General features: G+C 37.9%; 1 protein-coding gene across 5 annotated transcripts in view; it reads left to right on the forward strand.

Annotated features, from left to right (window-relative positions):
* The window catches only part of LOC107672232 (CMP-N-acetylneuraminate-beta-galactosamide-alpha-2,3-sialyltransferase 2-like), a 29,198-nt gene that overhangs the window by 7,406 nt on the left and 4,391 nt on the right, over positions 1-17,401 (forward strand). Inside the window, exons 1-5 of one of the 5 annotated variants that reach the window (XM_016465325.1) lie at positions 770-855; positions 3,749-3,890; positions 8,139-9,744; positions 11,450-11,643; positions 17,075-17,254. In XM_016465325.1, coding sequence (XP_016320811.1) covers positions 9,259-9,744; positions 11,450-11,643; positions 17,075-17,254 — 860 coding nt within the window. In that variant the 5' untranslated portion in view covers positions 770-855; positions 3,749-3,890; positions 8,139-9,258. The other 4 variants (XM_016465326.1, XM_016465328.1, XM_016465324.1 and 1 more) reach the window with 4 other exon arrangements.

Genomic DNA, 17,401 nt, shown 5'->3' on the forward strand with positions numbered 1-17,401 from the left:
TTTTTTGTTGTGGGGGGGGGGGGGGGGGGAGTTGTTATACCCTCTGTGAGAAAGGTCAGTGTGTTTTAGTCCAATGCTATAATATTAACTAGGATTTTTGGGAAAAAGTAAATCCTCTCCGGGTCAAAATGACTGAAACACAACATGAGGGTTAAGCACATTAGATTGATTAGGTTATTGCAGTGTGACTTTGAGCAAGCACACACAACTGTAGTTTACCTCATGTACAAATTGTAAGTTAATCCAAATTAAATGTTAACAAAGTAGCTCTGGGGTTTATTGTAATTTTGGAAATTGACATATTTAAGAATGGTATAATAGACATACAGCCTTTCAATCTGCCATTGCAACACTTTCATGACATCCGGATACAATGTGAGCAACATTTCAGTGAGGTGGTGAGATAAGGGTTAACTGTGCCAGCAATGAGGGCTTCTGCTGTGGTGTTCCAGAGCCAGCGTTGCCCACGGTTTTCCTCTCGATCGATGGGCTCTGCGACAGGCCTTGGCATCTGGCCCCAGTCTAGGTGGCCTGAGAGGATCTCTACTGGATGAGTGAGGGAGAGAGACATTTTTGGGCACAGGAGAAGAAATACTTTGTCATACAGAGAAAGTGATGAAAAACATCACTAAAAGAGGACGGCACAAAAAGAAAGAATGAGAGAATGGAGAGGTATAGATATAGAAAAGGGCCAGCTGAAAGAACATCTTTTTCTGTACTTGCCAAACAGAAAGAGATACTGTAGATAGAGAAGTAGATATGAGGTACAGCCACAGATTCATGGATAATTCATGAATATTCCACAGGGAAACAGTGAGGAGATGTGAGGTGTCAAACCAGTGCAACGGAGACAAGGTCAGTGAAGAGCGGGTAACTGAGGTCAGGTTGACCATGTGGGCTTTTAAGGAAGACTTCAAAGTTCATCTTGTAATGCAAGGATACATTGTTCAAATCACTGCCAAAAAAAAAATAAATAGAGATGCACCATATTAAAATTATGGCAAATACAGATAAGGTGGTAATTATTTCCAAATTCTTATTAATTAAAATTATTATATTACACTGTAAAAAATAGTATGATCAATAAGTCATGGCAACAAAACTCATCAAAATAAGTTAAGCAATTTCCAACTTTTTAAATAAGTTATACAATATTCTTCTCATGTTTCTAAGTCAGTTTGATGTAATTTAATTTATACAGATGACTGTACTAAATTTAAGGCAGCAACGTTTCTCAGTGTAGATGTACAAATAGATAAAATATGTGAAAACCATTTTACAATATTTTTAATGCTACAAATTAATTCAGGCATCACAACAATGTACAGTATGAAAAATTGATATTTTGACATTTGCTAATCAAGAAAATATCACTTTTAAATTTGTTTTCTTAAACAGAAACTAAAATTGTCCTCACAAGCAAATATTGAGGTATTTAAGATTTGATTTTGTTCCTTGGATTTTGTCATGTTCTATCATAGCATATTTTACGCATAACCTCACTCAATATTTTATTACATATTTTCAAGAAGCCAATATTTGCAATATTGATAGGTCACTTGCTTCAACCAGTGCTGGTGCCAGAAATCAAAGTCAGCTTTCCTGAATTGGAACTAATACACACATACATACTTATACTGGCATTTAGAGCCTGAAGCAGCGATGGGTTGCTGAGTCAGACACTTGGGCAGCTGCAGCTGTTAGGAGTTCCCACGGCACACAAACACTAATTTCTGGTAAGACAGTTTATGCGAGAAAAAGACATGACTGCACCATCCATCACTGCTGTTATAAAGCGACCTCTCCTGTCTCTCCTATATAACCGTTTTGAACTCCTAGTGCTGCATGGTGTATTTGCTGCATCTTTAAAATGATTTCTGCTCTGATTTACATTCTAAAATTGAGAGCTACAGAATTTCCCAGGCCATAGAGATCCATAAGGGCTGTTTTCTTCAGCATTGTAGAGATGTGTCTGTGGCTTATCATGGTTGTTCATAATAGACCAGCTTCTGCTGGACATGGAGGACCTGGCTGGTGGCATCCCCTGTGGATCTGGTTTGTCAAGAAAGGCATGATTAACGGTCAACAGTTGCTCCAGGAGAATGCGGCTCAAGGGGGCATGTTAACTCATTGCCTTTGGGCACAAATACAATTCATGGGTATGGATTTCTTAGCTGTATGCTGTTAACTGATCCAGTGCCAGGACAGTGTCCCAATTAGTATGGATATACAAGAAAGTGTTTGCAAGTGATTTTGATGTCTGTCAAATCAAGTGGCATGAAATGTTTTTATGTTAGATAATTATAAATTTGAGTCAAAATAGCACCTAAGTTTAGTTTTACTTTCATGTTAGGTGCACAAGGCTAAATTAATTTTCCCTCGAGAGGGTATAAAATAAGATGAAATAAAAATGAGATAGCCAGTATTTTCTGAGAGGCAGAATGAGAAATAAAGACAACTGAAGCTGAAGGCTGTACATAAAATAAATTTGTGACTTGAAATTGATTAGAGATGCAGGCATCTCATTTCATTTTCTGTCATTTTAGTTTGAGGCTTGAAGCTCAAATGGAGTGAAATGTTATAGTTTTTTGTGATTAGCGTGAGAGAAAGTTATGAGATGTTTTTGTGATGCAAAAACTGGAGTAGCCTAAGCCACTTCAGTTAAAATGTTCATTTCACAAGGCATTTTCAAATTAAGTTCAGTATTGTGAACTCTGCAAACTACTGTTATGACCACAGTTTTGGATTATTTATCTGCATACTGAGTAAATCAATTCTGAGAGAATAAATGATTGATGACTTACACCAGCATTAAAAGAGGTCAGCATGATGGCTCATTTATTATTAGGCCACATTCCCAGAAATCAAATGCAATTCCTAGCAGTTATAGAGTTCCAAAATGTCGACTGAACTAAGAATCATTGAACGAAGGCTTATATGCATGGAAAACACTTTCAGCTGACACCAGATTACATTGGAAAAAAATGTTGATGAAAATAGCAAAATCATAAATTTAGTTTACTTTTTTAAAGGGGTCATATGATGTGATTTCAAATTTTCCTTTCTCTTTGGAGAGTTACAAGCTCTTGGTGCATAAAGAAGATCTGTAAAGTTGCAAAGACTAAAGTCTCAAATCCAAAGAGATATTCTTTATAAAAGTTAAGAGTCAACCACACCTACCTAAAACGGCTCGTTCTAACACGCCCCCACATATCTACGTCACGATGTGGGAAGATTTGCATAACACCGCCCAAATGTTCACGCAAAGAAAGAAGGCGTAACTTTTATTCTCGCTGTAGTATTGTTGCCGCCGCTGCCATGTTGTGAAGGCGCTGTGTGCTTTGCTTTTTAGCAGCATCATATAACCCCTTTAAATGAAAAATAAAATGACGCGATAATCATACTTTTTCCCCATGAGAGGCCTAACAAGCAATAATGTATCCAGCTATCAAAGGGTTTAATCCATTAAACGTGAAATTAGATTAAGCCATTGAAAATTACTATTTTATGATTAGATTAATCCTCAAGCGGGAGAGAGTGCATGTTTTGTCAGTGCGTTAACCCTAGAGTCACTGGACAGACATTGTTTTCCATCCCTGCTTCCAATCTGATCACAGACAGCATAAAATTGGAGCATTCGACTGTTGAATATGTGAGAGCAACCTGTCCAGCAGCGAGTCAGAGAAAATGCAAGCCCACCCAGTATGTGAATGTCTGCTCTTCTCTTTCAATTAAATTTCCATTGCAGCCAGCTGTGAGGTTTCGTTGCCAAGGCAACTCAGACACCCACTCTACAGTGCTTGGCTCACCCTTGCTGAGCAGGCACATTGGTCAAGACCCACTAAAAGTGACCGAACAACAAGAGAGAGGGAAAGAACGAGTAAGCTAAGGTCAGTGGATGTTTTTGTGCGTGATACCTGTGTATGGCTAAAGAAGGAAGAAAAAGAGAATTTGGTGTTAGTGCATCATCTGAATTTGTCCTAGAGAATGTACAAGCGTGTGTTTGTATATGTATGGAGTCAAGAATATGAGTATTATTGTTTTAAGCACAACTGTGAGAGCAGTCATGTTTAGATGTGTTGACCAAAAAAGAATAACAATGGTTACACATCTCATATGCCATTTGTTTGCTGTGAGTCTAGCAACTGTGTGCTGATGGCTTTATAAATGAGAAGACTGTCATTTTGAGATATTGGATGGGGTAGGAGGATGTGATGCTTGGTGAGAAAATGAAGCATGAATTGAAGGGAGCATAATTCAGCTTTAAGAGGGTTTTGCCTTTCATTTGAGATTGTATAGCCTATATATATGGTGTGCATAGAGGTGCATCACACTTATATGCTGGTCTTGAGACACTCAACCACACTCTCTTGCCATTTTTACTTTACAAAGGTGGCATATATATTCAGAGAGGCATCATAAATTCATTTAAACACATTACAATCAATGAAATTACATACATTTTGAAGTAGCCTATGGTATTATGAATATAGAACAATGAATGAAAATCCTCTGTTAGCTAACTGAACAACTTTTCAATAACCACAAAAAGTTTACAAGTTAGACTTTGCTAGAATATTTGTAATTAGGTAACCACAGCAACAGCTGTCTTTAATATTGACAAACCATAAGTACTGTATGTTTTTGTCTTGTGATAGGCTACATTTACACAATCGAAATATATTACATAAAGCTTTAGTAACAAGTTTTGTTCAAACCACACAAGACGAACTGCAGTAAATTAGTGACATAATTTACTTTAATAAGTCGGACGTCGTTGAATAATTCACACACCATATCATCCACTCATTGAGGAAGTCTTCCAAATCAAAACAACATTTTGGTTCTAGTGTATTTGTGCATAAACTAAAAGATTGAAATCGAAAAGATGATGAGAGAACATAAACACCTCGTGCACATTCATTCAGAGCAAAACCCAAACAGATGGAAGACTTTTCTTTTAGATACTCATCATATCAAGCAGGGATCCTCAAATCTGGCCCTTGAGATCCACTTTCCTGCAGAGTTTAACTCTAACCCTAATCAAACACACCTGAGCAAACTAATAAATGTTTTCAGGATCATTAGAAAATCACAGGTAGGTGAGTTTGATCAGGGTTGGAGCTAAACTCTGCAGCGCATTGGCCCTCTTAACGTGGCTTAAAACTCTTTTAAAGAGAAAACTCTTAACGTGGTTTAATGGATTAGAGCAGGGCTGTCCAAACTCGGTCCTGCAGAGTTTAGCGCCAACCCTAATTAAACACACCTGAACCAGCTAATCAAGCTCTTACTAGGCATAGAAATTTCCAGTCAGGTGTGTTGAGGCAAGTTGGAGCTAAACTCTGCAGGACACCGGCCCTCCAGGACCGAGTTTGGACAGTCCTGGATTAGAGCGTTGCTTGCCTGTATATTATTTTTAATAAAATATACATAGGGCCTAAAATTTGGGCTTTCACTGTCTTATTAAGCACGGTTTTCTATTTGGGAGAAAACGCTTGTTGTGCAATACAGCGTGTTTACAATCTGCTTGCTTGTACACAGTATATATTTTTAATAATTTCTATAGCATATTTGGTGTTTTTTTAATTCCTGTTTTTGTTAAGCATTTTCTTTATAATTGCTTCTGGAAGGAAAACGCTTAAAGTGCAATTTAGTGCTTTCTGTTCATATTCTAGGCTTATCTGCTTTCCTGTATGCAAGGCTGTCCTTAGCTGACGCGGGGCGTGGTGCAAGATATGGACCGGGGCACCCCTTGGTCCGTTCGCCGCGGGGCCCGGTGTGGCCGCACCAGTTGCACCCCCCCCCTAAGGACGGCCCTGCCTGTATCTAGTATATTTTATTAATAAACTGTATACCGAATTCTGCCTTTTTATAGGCCTACCACTGTCTTAGTCCATTAATTAGCATTTTCTTTCTATGAAGGAGAAAATGCTTAACGTGACATTTAGCACGTTACGTACATATTTTGGGCTATTCTGCTTGTCTGTAAATAGTATGCTTTATTAATAAGGTGTGTAGGCCTACTGAATTTGGTCTTCCAATGTCACTGGTTTAGTACACACATTAAGCGTTTTAGAATGTCCCAAAACGGTGCCTTGAACTAAGCACTGACTGTATTTCTTTATACAAGTTCAAAATAAAACTCTATTAACCGCTCCATTGTGAACGTACGGAGCTGTATGAACCACTGCAAGCTGTGAAGTAAAAGTATTTGTCCGAACTCAACTAGTTTTGCGAGCGAACGCAAATGTCTTTGCGAGAGAAAGCAAAAGGTTTGCGAGCGAACGCAACATTTCTCGGGGGAACGCAAACGTTTTGCAGGAGAACGCATACGACTTGAAAAAAAAAAATAAATAAATCTCTCACCCCGTATTTTTCCCCTTTGGGGGCTCCGTAAATTCACGCCTTTAATTTCGATCGCGCTCCAGTTTACGTCCATTACGTCACTACCGGTAAGAGAAACAATCAGCAGGGCGCTCGATGTTGCAGAAATAAACTCTATCAGACTCTGCCTGCAGCCTCTTTCGCGGTTTCTCTCTTCAAACTGTGGGCGTTTAAAAAGAAACAGCGTGTTTAAGTATGAGAACGTCTCAATCAAAGAAGTAGGCGTTTACTCCTGCCGGAGAAAATGAAATCTTTAATTCATTTTTCTAATTGGAATGGAAGGGGAGAGTATTATGTGTTCTCGAGCGGCTCGCCCACGCATGCAATCACAATCGCGTGATTTAATCTGCGACCACAGTGAAAGCAGCACGAGCCACCTGTTTGTTTGATATGTCGATATCCTCTTCTAAACCCGCGATTGAACTGTTGGCATCAAGCTGATGTTTAAAACAGTGCTTTGCTGTCAGAGATTATACCTCTGAGCATTTCTTTCAAACATGCATTCAAATGAATGTTACTTCAAATGAAGCACGAACAAATTGGTTAGTGTTATTTTGTGAAGGCTGTGAAGTTCGTGTTTTTCTAAGGTGCCTGAACTGGTGTGTGTGCTCCACATATTGAGGTCTGGTAATTTATCTCAGCAGATGCTCGACAGAGAATGTCCAACAGAAATCGGGGGTCACAAGAGAGACGTAAAGATAGAAACACTGGTGCCTCACAAAATGTGTGAGGGACGGATAGGCTATCAGTGAAAAGTCAGTGAACGACTTTTAATTTTAACATCTTCGCTGATATCTTTCCGATATAGAGATAGGAAAAAAAGGACTGGAAAATAAAGTATGAGTTGGAGGGAGAAACTATAAGTAATTTGCAAGTATACTGCAAATGTTACAAACCGAAAAGAATTGACAAGTATAAGAGCAGAAGCTAGTGATGTTTTACATGCTTATTTACATTGCTATGCTTCTTTTCTTTCTTTTTTTGTTTGTCATACACTATACCTATTTTGGCATTCAAAAGTCTGAGACCACTAGTGGAAATGCATGTATGTTCTTTTCTAGTTTGGTTTATTTATTTATTTTTATTTTTTGCAAATTATATTATCGGGATCAAATTTGATTGAAAATTTAACATGAATTGATAATGGCAAAATGTCTTGGTATTTTGTTTGTCTCCCCTTTGCTTTAATAACAGTTCTTCAAGGGAAACATTGAAATTGGCTGTTTTGTACAAAGGAGTTCACATGGTCAGTGTCAGTATTGCTTGTTTGATTGGTGATCTAAAAATCATGCAGAAACAAATAATTTTGAGTTTCATATAATTTTTTCATAACGTTTTCCTTGGTTTAAAGTTTTTCAAAATCCTTTCAGAGTGTCTCAGACTTTAGGGCTCCTCTGTACATTTGTTGTTGTGGTACAGCGAAACACCATAACATAAATTAAACCTTTCTAAAACCTTTTTCAACTTTAAACCTTAAAAAAAAGTACTTTATTTTTCTGTGTACATTTCAAAGTCATATTGATGTAATTTGTATTAAATGTGGAACATTTTCTGGAGCGAAACACATTTTGGCATATAGCGGTGTGAAATATTTGTTGTTAATTATGCATGCCAATATTCTGTGCTTTTTAAAATTGTATTTATTTATTTTTGCCAGTTCTCTGAAAATCTATGTTAATCTGTTTTAGAATTTGTGCATGCTAAAAAAAAAGTGGGAAAGATACATAATTCTACATTTGTCTGTCTGTTTTTAGTTTGGAAGGTTGCCTGAATCAAGAAGAGCAGCTGTAGACACCAGCAGCTGGATTTCACTACCATCCTGATGCACAGCACCCTCTCAGACTGACGGGTTTTCTCTGGCAGCAAACTGGCAGAGAGAAAGAGAGCTCACACAGGTGGGCCAGCAACATCCCAGAGATTATAGATTTGGAGATTACAGGACAACAGCAGGTCAGGCTACATTGCCTTGTTGAAATCCGTGTTCTCCACCTCACCAATTCTGTTAAGAGCTGTTATTGTGAAATTGGCAAGCGAGTCCTGCGACGCAACACATTTACAAGCACTCGGCTGATCACATACTCCACTAGCTGTTAGACAGATGCAGTGTTAGAAGAAAATCGGATGAATCTTCAAGCTACTTTCATTGAAGACACCGTAAAGATCAAGGAACTAGCATGGTGGCGTGTCTGTGCATTTAAAGTAACTACTGCCGAATGAATGAGATGGAAAGAGTTTTGAGAGTGTTGTAGAATGTAAAACTATTCAAGATGTTTGCAAAAGAGCTTCATTACAAGTCTGTGAGAAAACTCCACCCTTTTCCACCTCTGGCTGCGAAGTTCGACATGGTGGCTTGCTAGACGGAGCGTACGGGCGCGAACACACCGGATTAGAGTGACAAACTTGTACTCATAGAGGACTGTAACGGAACAGACACAGATGACAGCCTAGCTTGTCTGGCACTGAGATGTCAAAACCACAGAGGGGACTATTCCTCCAACTGTCACTGCAGGGAGAATAGTGTCGATCACACACACGCCTACAAGCAGACTGTTTTTTAGAGGTGAAAGACTGGTGTGTGTTTGAACCGTGGCAGTATAGACAGTTCAAAAGCGTGAGAGAGAGAGCTGGAGGAGATCTCACAGTGTAGGGGGAAGAGAGCGAAAATAAAGAGCGCTAAAAAGGCACCACAGCAGTGGTGACACATTAAAAGAGAAGACTGACAGACTGGAGATCAGCAGTGGCAGTTCACAGGTGCACAGTTTTGTGAGATTCACACACTTTTGGGTTTAAAACCTGTAGCTCAGTACGCTGTGTAGTACTGAGTCCAGTTTGGGCACGGTGGCAGGGGCCGGTTCATGGGAGTGGGGCGGGCGCATGCCGTCTGTGCCTCCGCAGCGAGAGGGACGCTTCAGCTTGGGATGGGGTTGGGCTGCATGGGCTCGGGCTCAGAGGATGGGCGAGCTGAGACCCTGGGTGGCTGCCGGAGTCGGACATGCAGTGGCAGGAGAACGAGGGGGTAAACGATGTTCCCTTCGCTTCTGCGTGGTCTTGGGATCCCTTGCCCTCCTGTTCCTCACCTCACTCTTCTTCTCCTTCTCGCTGAGAGGAGGAGCCGGCTTGCCTTACTTGGAACCCCCGGGATGGGAAGAGTCACGCAGAGTTAAGCTAGTGCCCAGCTACTCCGGTTCCCACTTTGTCATCCCGGCTGAGAGCTCTCAGCAGAAGACATGTGCCTGCTCTCAGTGCGTGGGCGACCCAGGCATTTCTGACTGGTTCGACGAGAACTATGACCCGGACATCTCGCCTGTGTGGATTCGGGACAACATCCAGCTGCCTTCAGACGTGTACTACTGGTGGGTGGTAAGTGATCTTATGGTTACTCTCTTCTGCTTTTAGCTTAAGAAACCCTTTCAGTTGATGTGGTTAGACTTTGTTGTGGTTCGATTTTGTGAAATGCTTTTGGCCTCATGCATTAACTAAATGAAAAAACAAAATGAAATGGCTACAAAATTGTTGCATGTGAACTCACACTGTCCTTAATTAAAAGAGACCTAATTTTGTTGTGCTTCTCTCCTTTAAATGAGAGAGGTTAGCGATCTGCAATTGTGCTTATGCATCATGTTTAAACGACAGGAAGCCAAGAGGGCATTTTCATTAAAAAGAACATGAGTAATGTCTGAAAAAAGTGTGTCAGCTGAAAAGTGTAAGTCCGTAATACTTGCTCAGAGTGAATTAAAAGCAGGGCGGGTGCCGGACTGCATTAAGCCAAAGAAGCAGTAAGATTTTGGGATGAAGGTTAGGAACATGCTTGCACTGCTGAATTTTACATTTTCTTCAGAAAATGTAAGTGGTGCTGTTAGAATGCTGGGGTGGTCTAGGTGGTTGCTAAGGTGGTTTATTACTGGTCCAAAAAAAAAAGAAAAGAGTGATTGTTAATTGTTTTGGCAGTGTTGGACTTATTGGACATTTATTTCAGAGTTTAATAGGCATAATTACTCAAAACTAATTATGTAATTTGTTTTATGAAACTTAGGTGGACTGATGAAATTCCTCTGTTTGAAATTTTTGAATTGCAATTAATTAAATTTCTCTTCCTTTTATTCAAATTCTAATTCAGCGTCCTGTGGGTTGTAACAAGTTCAAATCAAATTTAAATTCAATCAAGTCAGGAATTTAATTTCTGATTGTTGCACAAAACTGCTATACAGATAAAGATGCACATACTGTATAACTTACATGAATATGCACACTACTGTTCAAGAGGGGTTGGTAATTTTTTTTAAATGTTTTTGAATGAAGTCTGTGTTTATTTTATCAAAACTCCATTAAAAATCATCATATTTTTATTTTTGATTCTTCATTATCAATGTTTTACAGTTGTTCTTAATATTTTTGGAAAAAAACTTGATTTTTTTTTAAGGATTCATTGATGAATAGAAATTTTAATAGAACTGCATTTATTTGAAATAGAAATGTGAAAATCTTGTGATCACTTTAGAGTACTCCTGCTGAATAAAAGTATAGAAATCTTAAAAAAAAAAATAATAATAAATTCTTTCTGATCCTAAACCTCTAATGGTAGCTTTCCGTTGATGAAAGAGTCTTATATTAAACACAATGGCTCCTGTTTTTTGAATGGGCACAGAGTAAAATCAGTGGCTGGCATCTGTACCCAGAAAACATCTGCCAAGAATTATGGAGACCTGGTAAACTCAGCAGCAGGGACCATGAGGAGAGGAAAGGAGGGAGAGAAAACAGGGAAAGATAGAGAACTGGGTTGGCTGGAAGGAAGCCATATCATGGAGGGATGTCAGTAAAATACAAAAGTAAAAGATTTTAGGTCTGGTCTTGGTTTTCAGAACGTCTTTTTTTTTTTTTTTTCTATTCATCACAGCAGAGGACTTCAGCAGCTAATTGGCTGCCTGGATGTTTATTTTAGTATGCATGTGTGCAAAGGCAGGTGTGCAGATGGTGTGAAGTTAAAAGATAACTGCCCAACCTTATGTTAGTTTCTTTCTTTCCCTTTCTTCCTCCCTCTCTTCTCTTCCCTCTGGGCTTTGTACAGATGTTGCAGCCTCAATTCAAACCCCACAACATCCAGCAAGTTCTACAGAGGCTGTTCCAGGTCATTCCAGGCCGTTCCCCATATGGTTCGTGGGACCCTGCCCGCTGTCTGCGCTGTGCCGTGGTGGGAAATTCGGGCAACCTCCGGGGGGCAGGTTACGGTCCAGTGATTGATGGCCACGACTTCATCATGAGGTGAGTCTTGAAATGCCACTGTGAAACGAAGTATGGAAAGAAAACAGTCTTTCAAACTATTTTTAACTACATATCTAAGATTATGAAAATGATTTGGTATTCTTTTGAAACAAAAAAAATAAGACATACAAATTCAGTTGAATTCAGAATGAGTTTGTCTAGCTAGGTTATGATAGTTGTGCATTTTCAAAGTTGTTTTCAATTTGAACACTATTTAGTTATGTGTTTTTCACAAGTTATGTTTTTTCTGCAGTGTTTTTTTTGTTTAGTTTTAGTATGTAATTTCTCTACTTCTGTACTTTTCTGACTTTAGACTGGTAGGATACTCAAACTAATAAAAAATATATTTCAAAAGCATATATCCACAGTGTTTAATTTTTTTAGGGTACATAAACCTTGAAATAGATTACTAGCTGCTATAGGAGATTTATTAAAAGTAGTAATTTAACACTGAAAAAAACCCCTACTTTTTAAGGAATCAATTAAGCAACCAACAGAACAGCTAGAGCTCTTAAAAAAGGAAGATCTTTGATAAAAGCCACATTTATCCATATCAATATATTTATAGTTTTATTTATTTTAGAGCTTATGAAAATGTGTGTGTTGTTTTTTTTAGCAGTATTTGTCTTGGTTTTAGTGTGCAATAATGGCTCTGTTTTCTGGGACACTGATCACAGTCAGATATGGTGGATTGACATTTGCAATTGCAGATTTCAGTTGAATGAACATGGAAAAGGGCAGAATGTGCATATTGCTGCTTAAAGAAAAGAGTAAAATAATAGCCTGGGGAGACGTTGAAGAACAGTGTATGTTTAGTAGAGATCAGAGAGTCGGAGCGGCTGAAAGAGACGGAGGTATAAATTGAGGTGCTATTTCAGTCAAGTCTTTATTGATTCAGCTCTGAAATCTCGTCCTCCGCTGTATCCATTTCTTTCTTCTGCCCCACAGCATCTGTCTCCTCGTCTCTTTATTTGTTTAACTGCTGTCTGCTTTCATTTTGGCACAGTTTAAGAGATGGTTTGAGCTTCCTGCCTCAGTCAAATTAGTTTGCTGTTGCTGTTTATTGGCTCATAAGTTTCCACTGGCTGAAACATTTTTATTAAAGTAAACAGTACTTTGTTTGAAATCTGTTAGCATCCTTGTAGCATACCAACTGCATTTCATGTATATACTTCTGTATTTTTGTATTTTATTTGTTTGTTTATTTAACAGGGGCAATACGCTAGGCATTGTTACATAAAGACAACCGATGCTGTGTATATAGGACATGTAGCATAAAGCTAGTTTGCAGCCCTCGTCCCTGGTTAAGGTTTTACATAAAATCAAAACATCCAAATAAAAAACAAACACAATCATCACAAGGAACAAAACAAGTACAATTACACATGTGTATATATAGATAACTATGTGAGTATATGTTGTACCTAAACAATCAAACAATGGCATATTGACATACCTAAACACATATGTAACTTTATACAAAGTCACAAGCATAAAATGTAAATTATCCTGCATACAGAAAGAAAATGTAAGCTTAACCAGCCTGAATAAGCCTAAGGTACTCGATGTTCACATCGCTGTAGAGACTTCAGCCATTGTTTCAGCTTTGTAGAGAAAACTGTGAGTTCTGATTGCAACTTTAAATCTACAGGCATGGTGTTCCATAGATGTGAACCTTTCACTGAAAAGGATGATTGACCCTCAGTAGTTCTGTATCTCCAAACTCTACAATTCCCACTTACTGCCCCTCTGGTCTTTGCCCCATCACTACTGTATTTTTGTATCAGCTAACAGATTACATAAGGGGCAAGCTCATATAAACTTAAATACTGTTTTTATAAATGAAAACTTTATCAAAAAAATGATCAAAACTTAACAAATAATACTTTTGAAGAATTTGACGATGCCATTTCATTGGTTTCTGATCCATTACTTTTAAAGTTTGTTTGTATAATGACATTACAGGCTTAACAACTGATTGGGAAGCCTGACCCCAAATTATAGCACAATAGGTCATATGTGAACATATCATAGTATACACAAACATTTGAGCTGCTTTAAGAGATATACATGGTCTTATCATATGAAAACTGTTTGAATTAGTCTTAATAGTCTTAGACATGTTCTTAATATGGGCATCAAACTTAAAGGGTTAGTTCACCCAAGTTATCGCACAATAGGTCACATGTGAAAATATCATAGTATGCATAAACATTTGAGCTGCTTTAAGAGATATACATGGTCTTATCATATGAAAACTGTTTGAATTAGTCTTAATAGTCTTAGACATGTTCTTAATATGGGCATCAAACTTAAAGGGTTAGTTCACCCAAAAATGAAAATTTTGTAATTAATTACTCACCCTTATGTCGTTCCAAACCCGTAAGACCTCCGTTCATCTTCGGAACACAAATTAAGATATTTTTGATGCATTCTGACAGCTCTCTGACCCTCCCATAGACAGCAAGGGTACTACCACGATCAACGTCCAGAAACGTAGCAAGGAGATCGGTAAAATAATCCATGTGACATCAGGGGTTCAACCGTAATATTACGAAGCTACGAGAATACTTTTTGTGTGCAAAAGAAAAAAAAAGACTTTATTCAACAATTCGTCTCCTCTGTGTCACCCTAGCGCCATTTTGGAGAGTATCCACTGAACGCAAACTGCGTATGTTGTTCTGTGCACCACACGGATACGTTGTTTTCGTGTGTGGTGCGGCTGACACAGAACAACATACGTTTTCTTACGGGTTTGGAACGGCATGAGGGTGAGTAATTAATGACAGAATTTTAATTTTTGGGTGAACTATCCCTTTAAGCTTGGAGACTACAATGACACCTAAATATTTAAATTCACTCACTTCCTTGATTTCCTTTTGGTCAAATAAATACATCCAGCACTTTGCTCCTTAGTGAAAAACAAATTGAAACTGTTTTGTTGTAATTTAAAGTTAAACAGTTATCCTGCAGCCACTGGGAAACACTGACCAGTTGCCTGGTTAACAATTCTGCAGCCAGATGAGAAGTTTCTGCTGTTACATAAATATTTGTGTCATCTGCATAATTTGACAACCAACCTCCTTGCAACTTTCAGGTAAATAATTTATATATAAACAAAAAAAGCAAAGGACCCAATATTGAGCCTTGTGGTATACCTAGTTTGCATTTTCGAAGAGACGACTTCACACCACAACTACTTTTTATGGTATCTATAAAATGACATATAGCCAATTCTGTTAAATACTTTGGCCAAAATCCAAATTGCTTAGAGTATAAATTTTTATTTTTTCCCCATGTAATTCATTAATTTTTCAGCCATTAATTGTTTAACTTCTCTATGACTTTGGAAATTACTGGAATAATTAAGATGGGTCTATAATTACACACCTCATCAGTCTCTCCAGACTTAAAAACTTTGGTCACCACAGCTGTTTTAAAATTTTGTGGAAACTCACCAGTTTTAATAGATCAAATTAGCAAATTAGCTACTGGCCTTACCAGAGTTGCACCGTTTTTAATAAGAGAAGCATCTAAACCAAATATATCTTTAGCTTTTGAGCTGTTAAATTTATTAATAATTTTACCGATTTTATCTTGATCAACCTGTAAAATATAAAAAGATGAAGATGAATTTTTTACTACATCATGTGATAAACAGAATTGAAATTTGCTGCAAGTTCTTCTACTGATTAAAAAAACAGGTATTAAATTAATTTTTGCAATTTCCAAAGCATCAGTACTTTTCATTTATATTCAGTTTTGTTATGTCCTTACTTTGACTGAATTTGTGGTTAATTTATTCATAATTTAACAGTTAGTTTCCAAATTGTTACATACAGACAACCGATGCTGTGTATATAGGACATGTAGCATAAAACTAGTTTGCAGCCCTTGTCCCTGGTTAAGCTTTACATAAAATCAAAACATCCAAATAAAAAACAAACACAGTCATCACAAGGAACAAAGCAAGTACAATTACAGATGTGTATATATAGATAACTATGCGAGTATATGTTGTACCTAAACAATCAAACAATGGCATATTGACATACTTATATAATTTATTCATATGTTTCCAAAAAAGCGAGCTATTGCCCTGTGAGTCAGCAAACAACTGCATGAAATAAGATGACTTTGCTTTTCTCAGTTCACTAACCACTTTATTCCTTAAATCTTTAGAGATCAATATATCTGTAGTTTTGTAGATCAACCATGTGCAGTCACATCTTGTTACTCCCATGTTGTGGTTTAAAGCTGGTAATCCTGAGTTTTTCTATTAATGAATGTTGATTTTTTTTTTCCTACTGGAATAAAACTGTTCAAGAATGTAGACCAATCCAACCAGAATATGCAAGAAAAGCTGATACAAAAGAGCGGGTGTGGAGCCACCTCTGCTCTTGGCAGCCATCTTGACATTACATACTGGTGTGAAGCGTTGGTGAGAATTTATTCATTAATTTATTGTTTACTTTTAATTAATTTGTGAAAACCAGTGCTAAGTACCAACTGTATTACTACTAAACACTACAACAGAGCTGTAGAATAACAAACCTTTCTTGCACTTCCACCAAAAAAAAATCTTAATTTTAAATGAGTATTGTGGTTTCCAGTTTAAGCCTTGCTCTTTGGCCTTTTGTTTATTAGAGATTGATGATATAAGAAGAAAAACGCTTGAGATTTGATTGGTAAAACATCTCACTCACTTTGAGAAAAGCTTTTAGTCTTAAGAAGATAAAGAAAGCGAGAGAGAGAGATGACGTGATATTTGTTTTGCATTAAAATTTCTAGGACTATTGCATCTAAAGCTTTTTAAATCCTGTGCCTGGATACAAGCTTGAGATTCTATGTGTTTGCAAAACCTTGGTGATGTAAGGCAATTTCAGTGAATACATGTAGAATACAGATTGAATGAGAAAGGGAGGCAGGATTTTTGTTTTCTAATCGGAGCATTTTGTTGAGAGGACATGAGCTGTGAAATAGAAGCTCTGACATCCATCGGGGAAACAGACGTGTCTCCTGAATAGACACCGACCCTGTCTGCGTTCCTGTCTGATACACACCCTCTTTCCATCATCTTGCTTGTCTCTTGCAGTCTGTCTCTCTTAAAGGAATAGGTCACCCCAAAATGAAAATTGTGTCATTTATACATCCTCATGTCATTCCAAACCCTTACATTGTTTTTCTGTGGAACAAAAAGGAGCATTTTGAATAATTCCCTGGTTATTATTTTCTGTACAATTACAATGAATGGTGATGTCTCTCTGTCTGCTTTTTTTTTGCTGCTGGCTGTCAACCTGAATGCACTTTCTGTTTGTTCTCTGTACTCCGTCATGGGGAAAATAATGAAATGCTAAAGTAATAGGGCTTGTTTGAGCAAAAGTGAGGGAGCGTTTTCACGGTCCAATTCAATTGGGTCTGTGTGTTCCAGGATGAACCTGGCTCCCACTGTAGGGTACGAAGAGGATGCCGGCAGCCGTACCACACACCACTTCATGTACCCAGAAAGTGCCAAAAACCTGGCGGCCAACGTTAGCTTTGTGCTGGTGCCCTTCAAGACTCTCGACTTGTTGTGGATCACCAGTGCCCTCTCCACCGGCCAGATCCGCTTGTGAGAACAATAATGCAGACACAAGGATTTTAGGAGAAAAGATAGCTGCACTATTTTTTATTTTTTTATTTTATATTATGTTTTAAAGGGGTCATATGATGTTGCTAAAAAGAACATTATTTTGTGTATTTGGTGTAATGAAATGTG

Source organism: Sinocyclocheilus anshuiensis, unplaced genomic scaffold, assembly GCF_001515605.1.
Source record: "Sinocyclocheilus anshuiensis isolate Anshui unplaced genomic scaffold, SAMN03320099.WGS_v1.1 scaffold997, whole genome shotgun sequence".
Lineage (NCBI taxonomy): Eukaryota > Metazoa > Chordata > Actinopteri > Cypriniformes > Cyprinidae > Sinocyclocheilus > Sinocyclocheilus anshuiensis.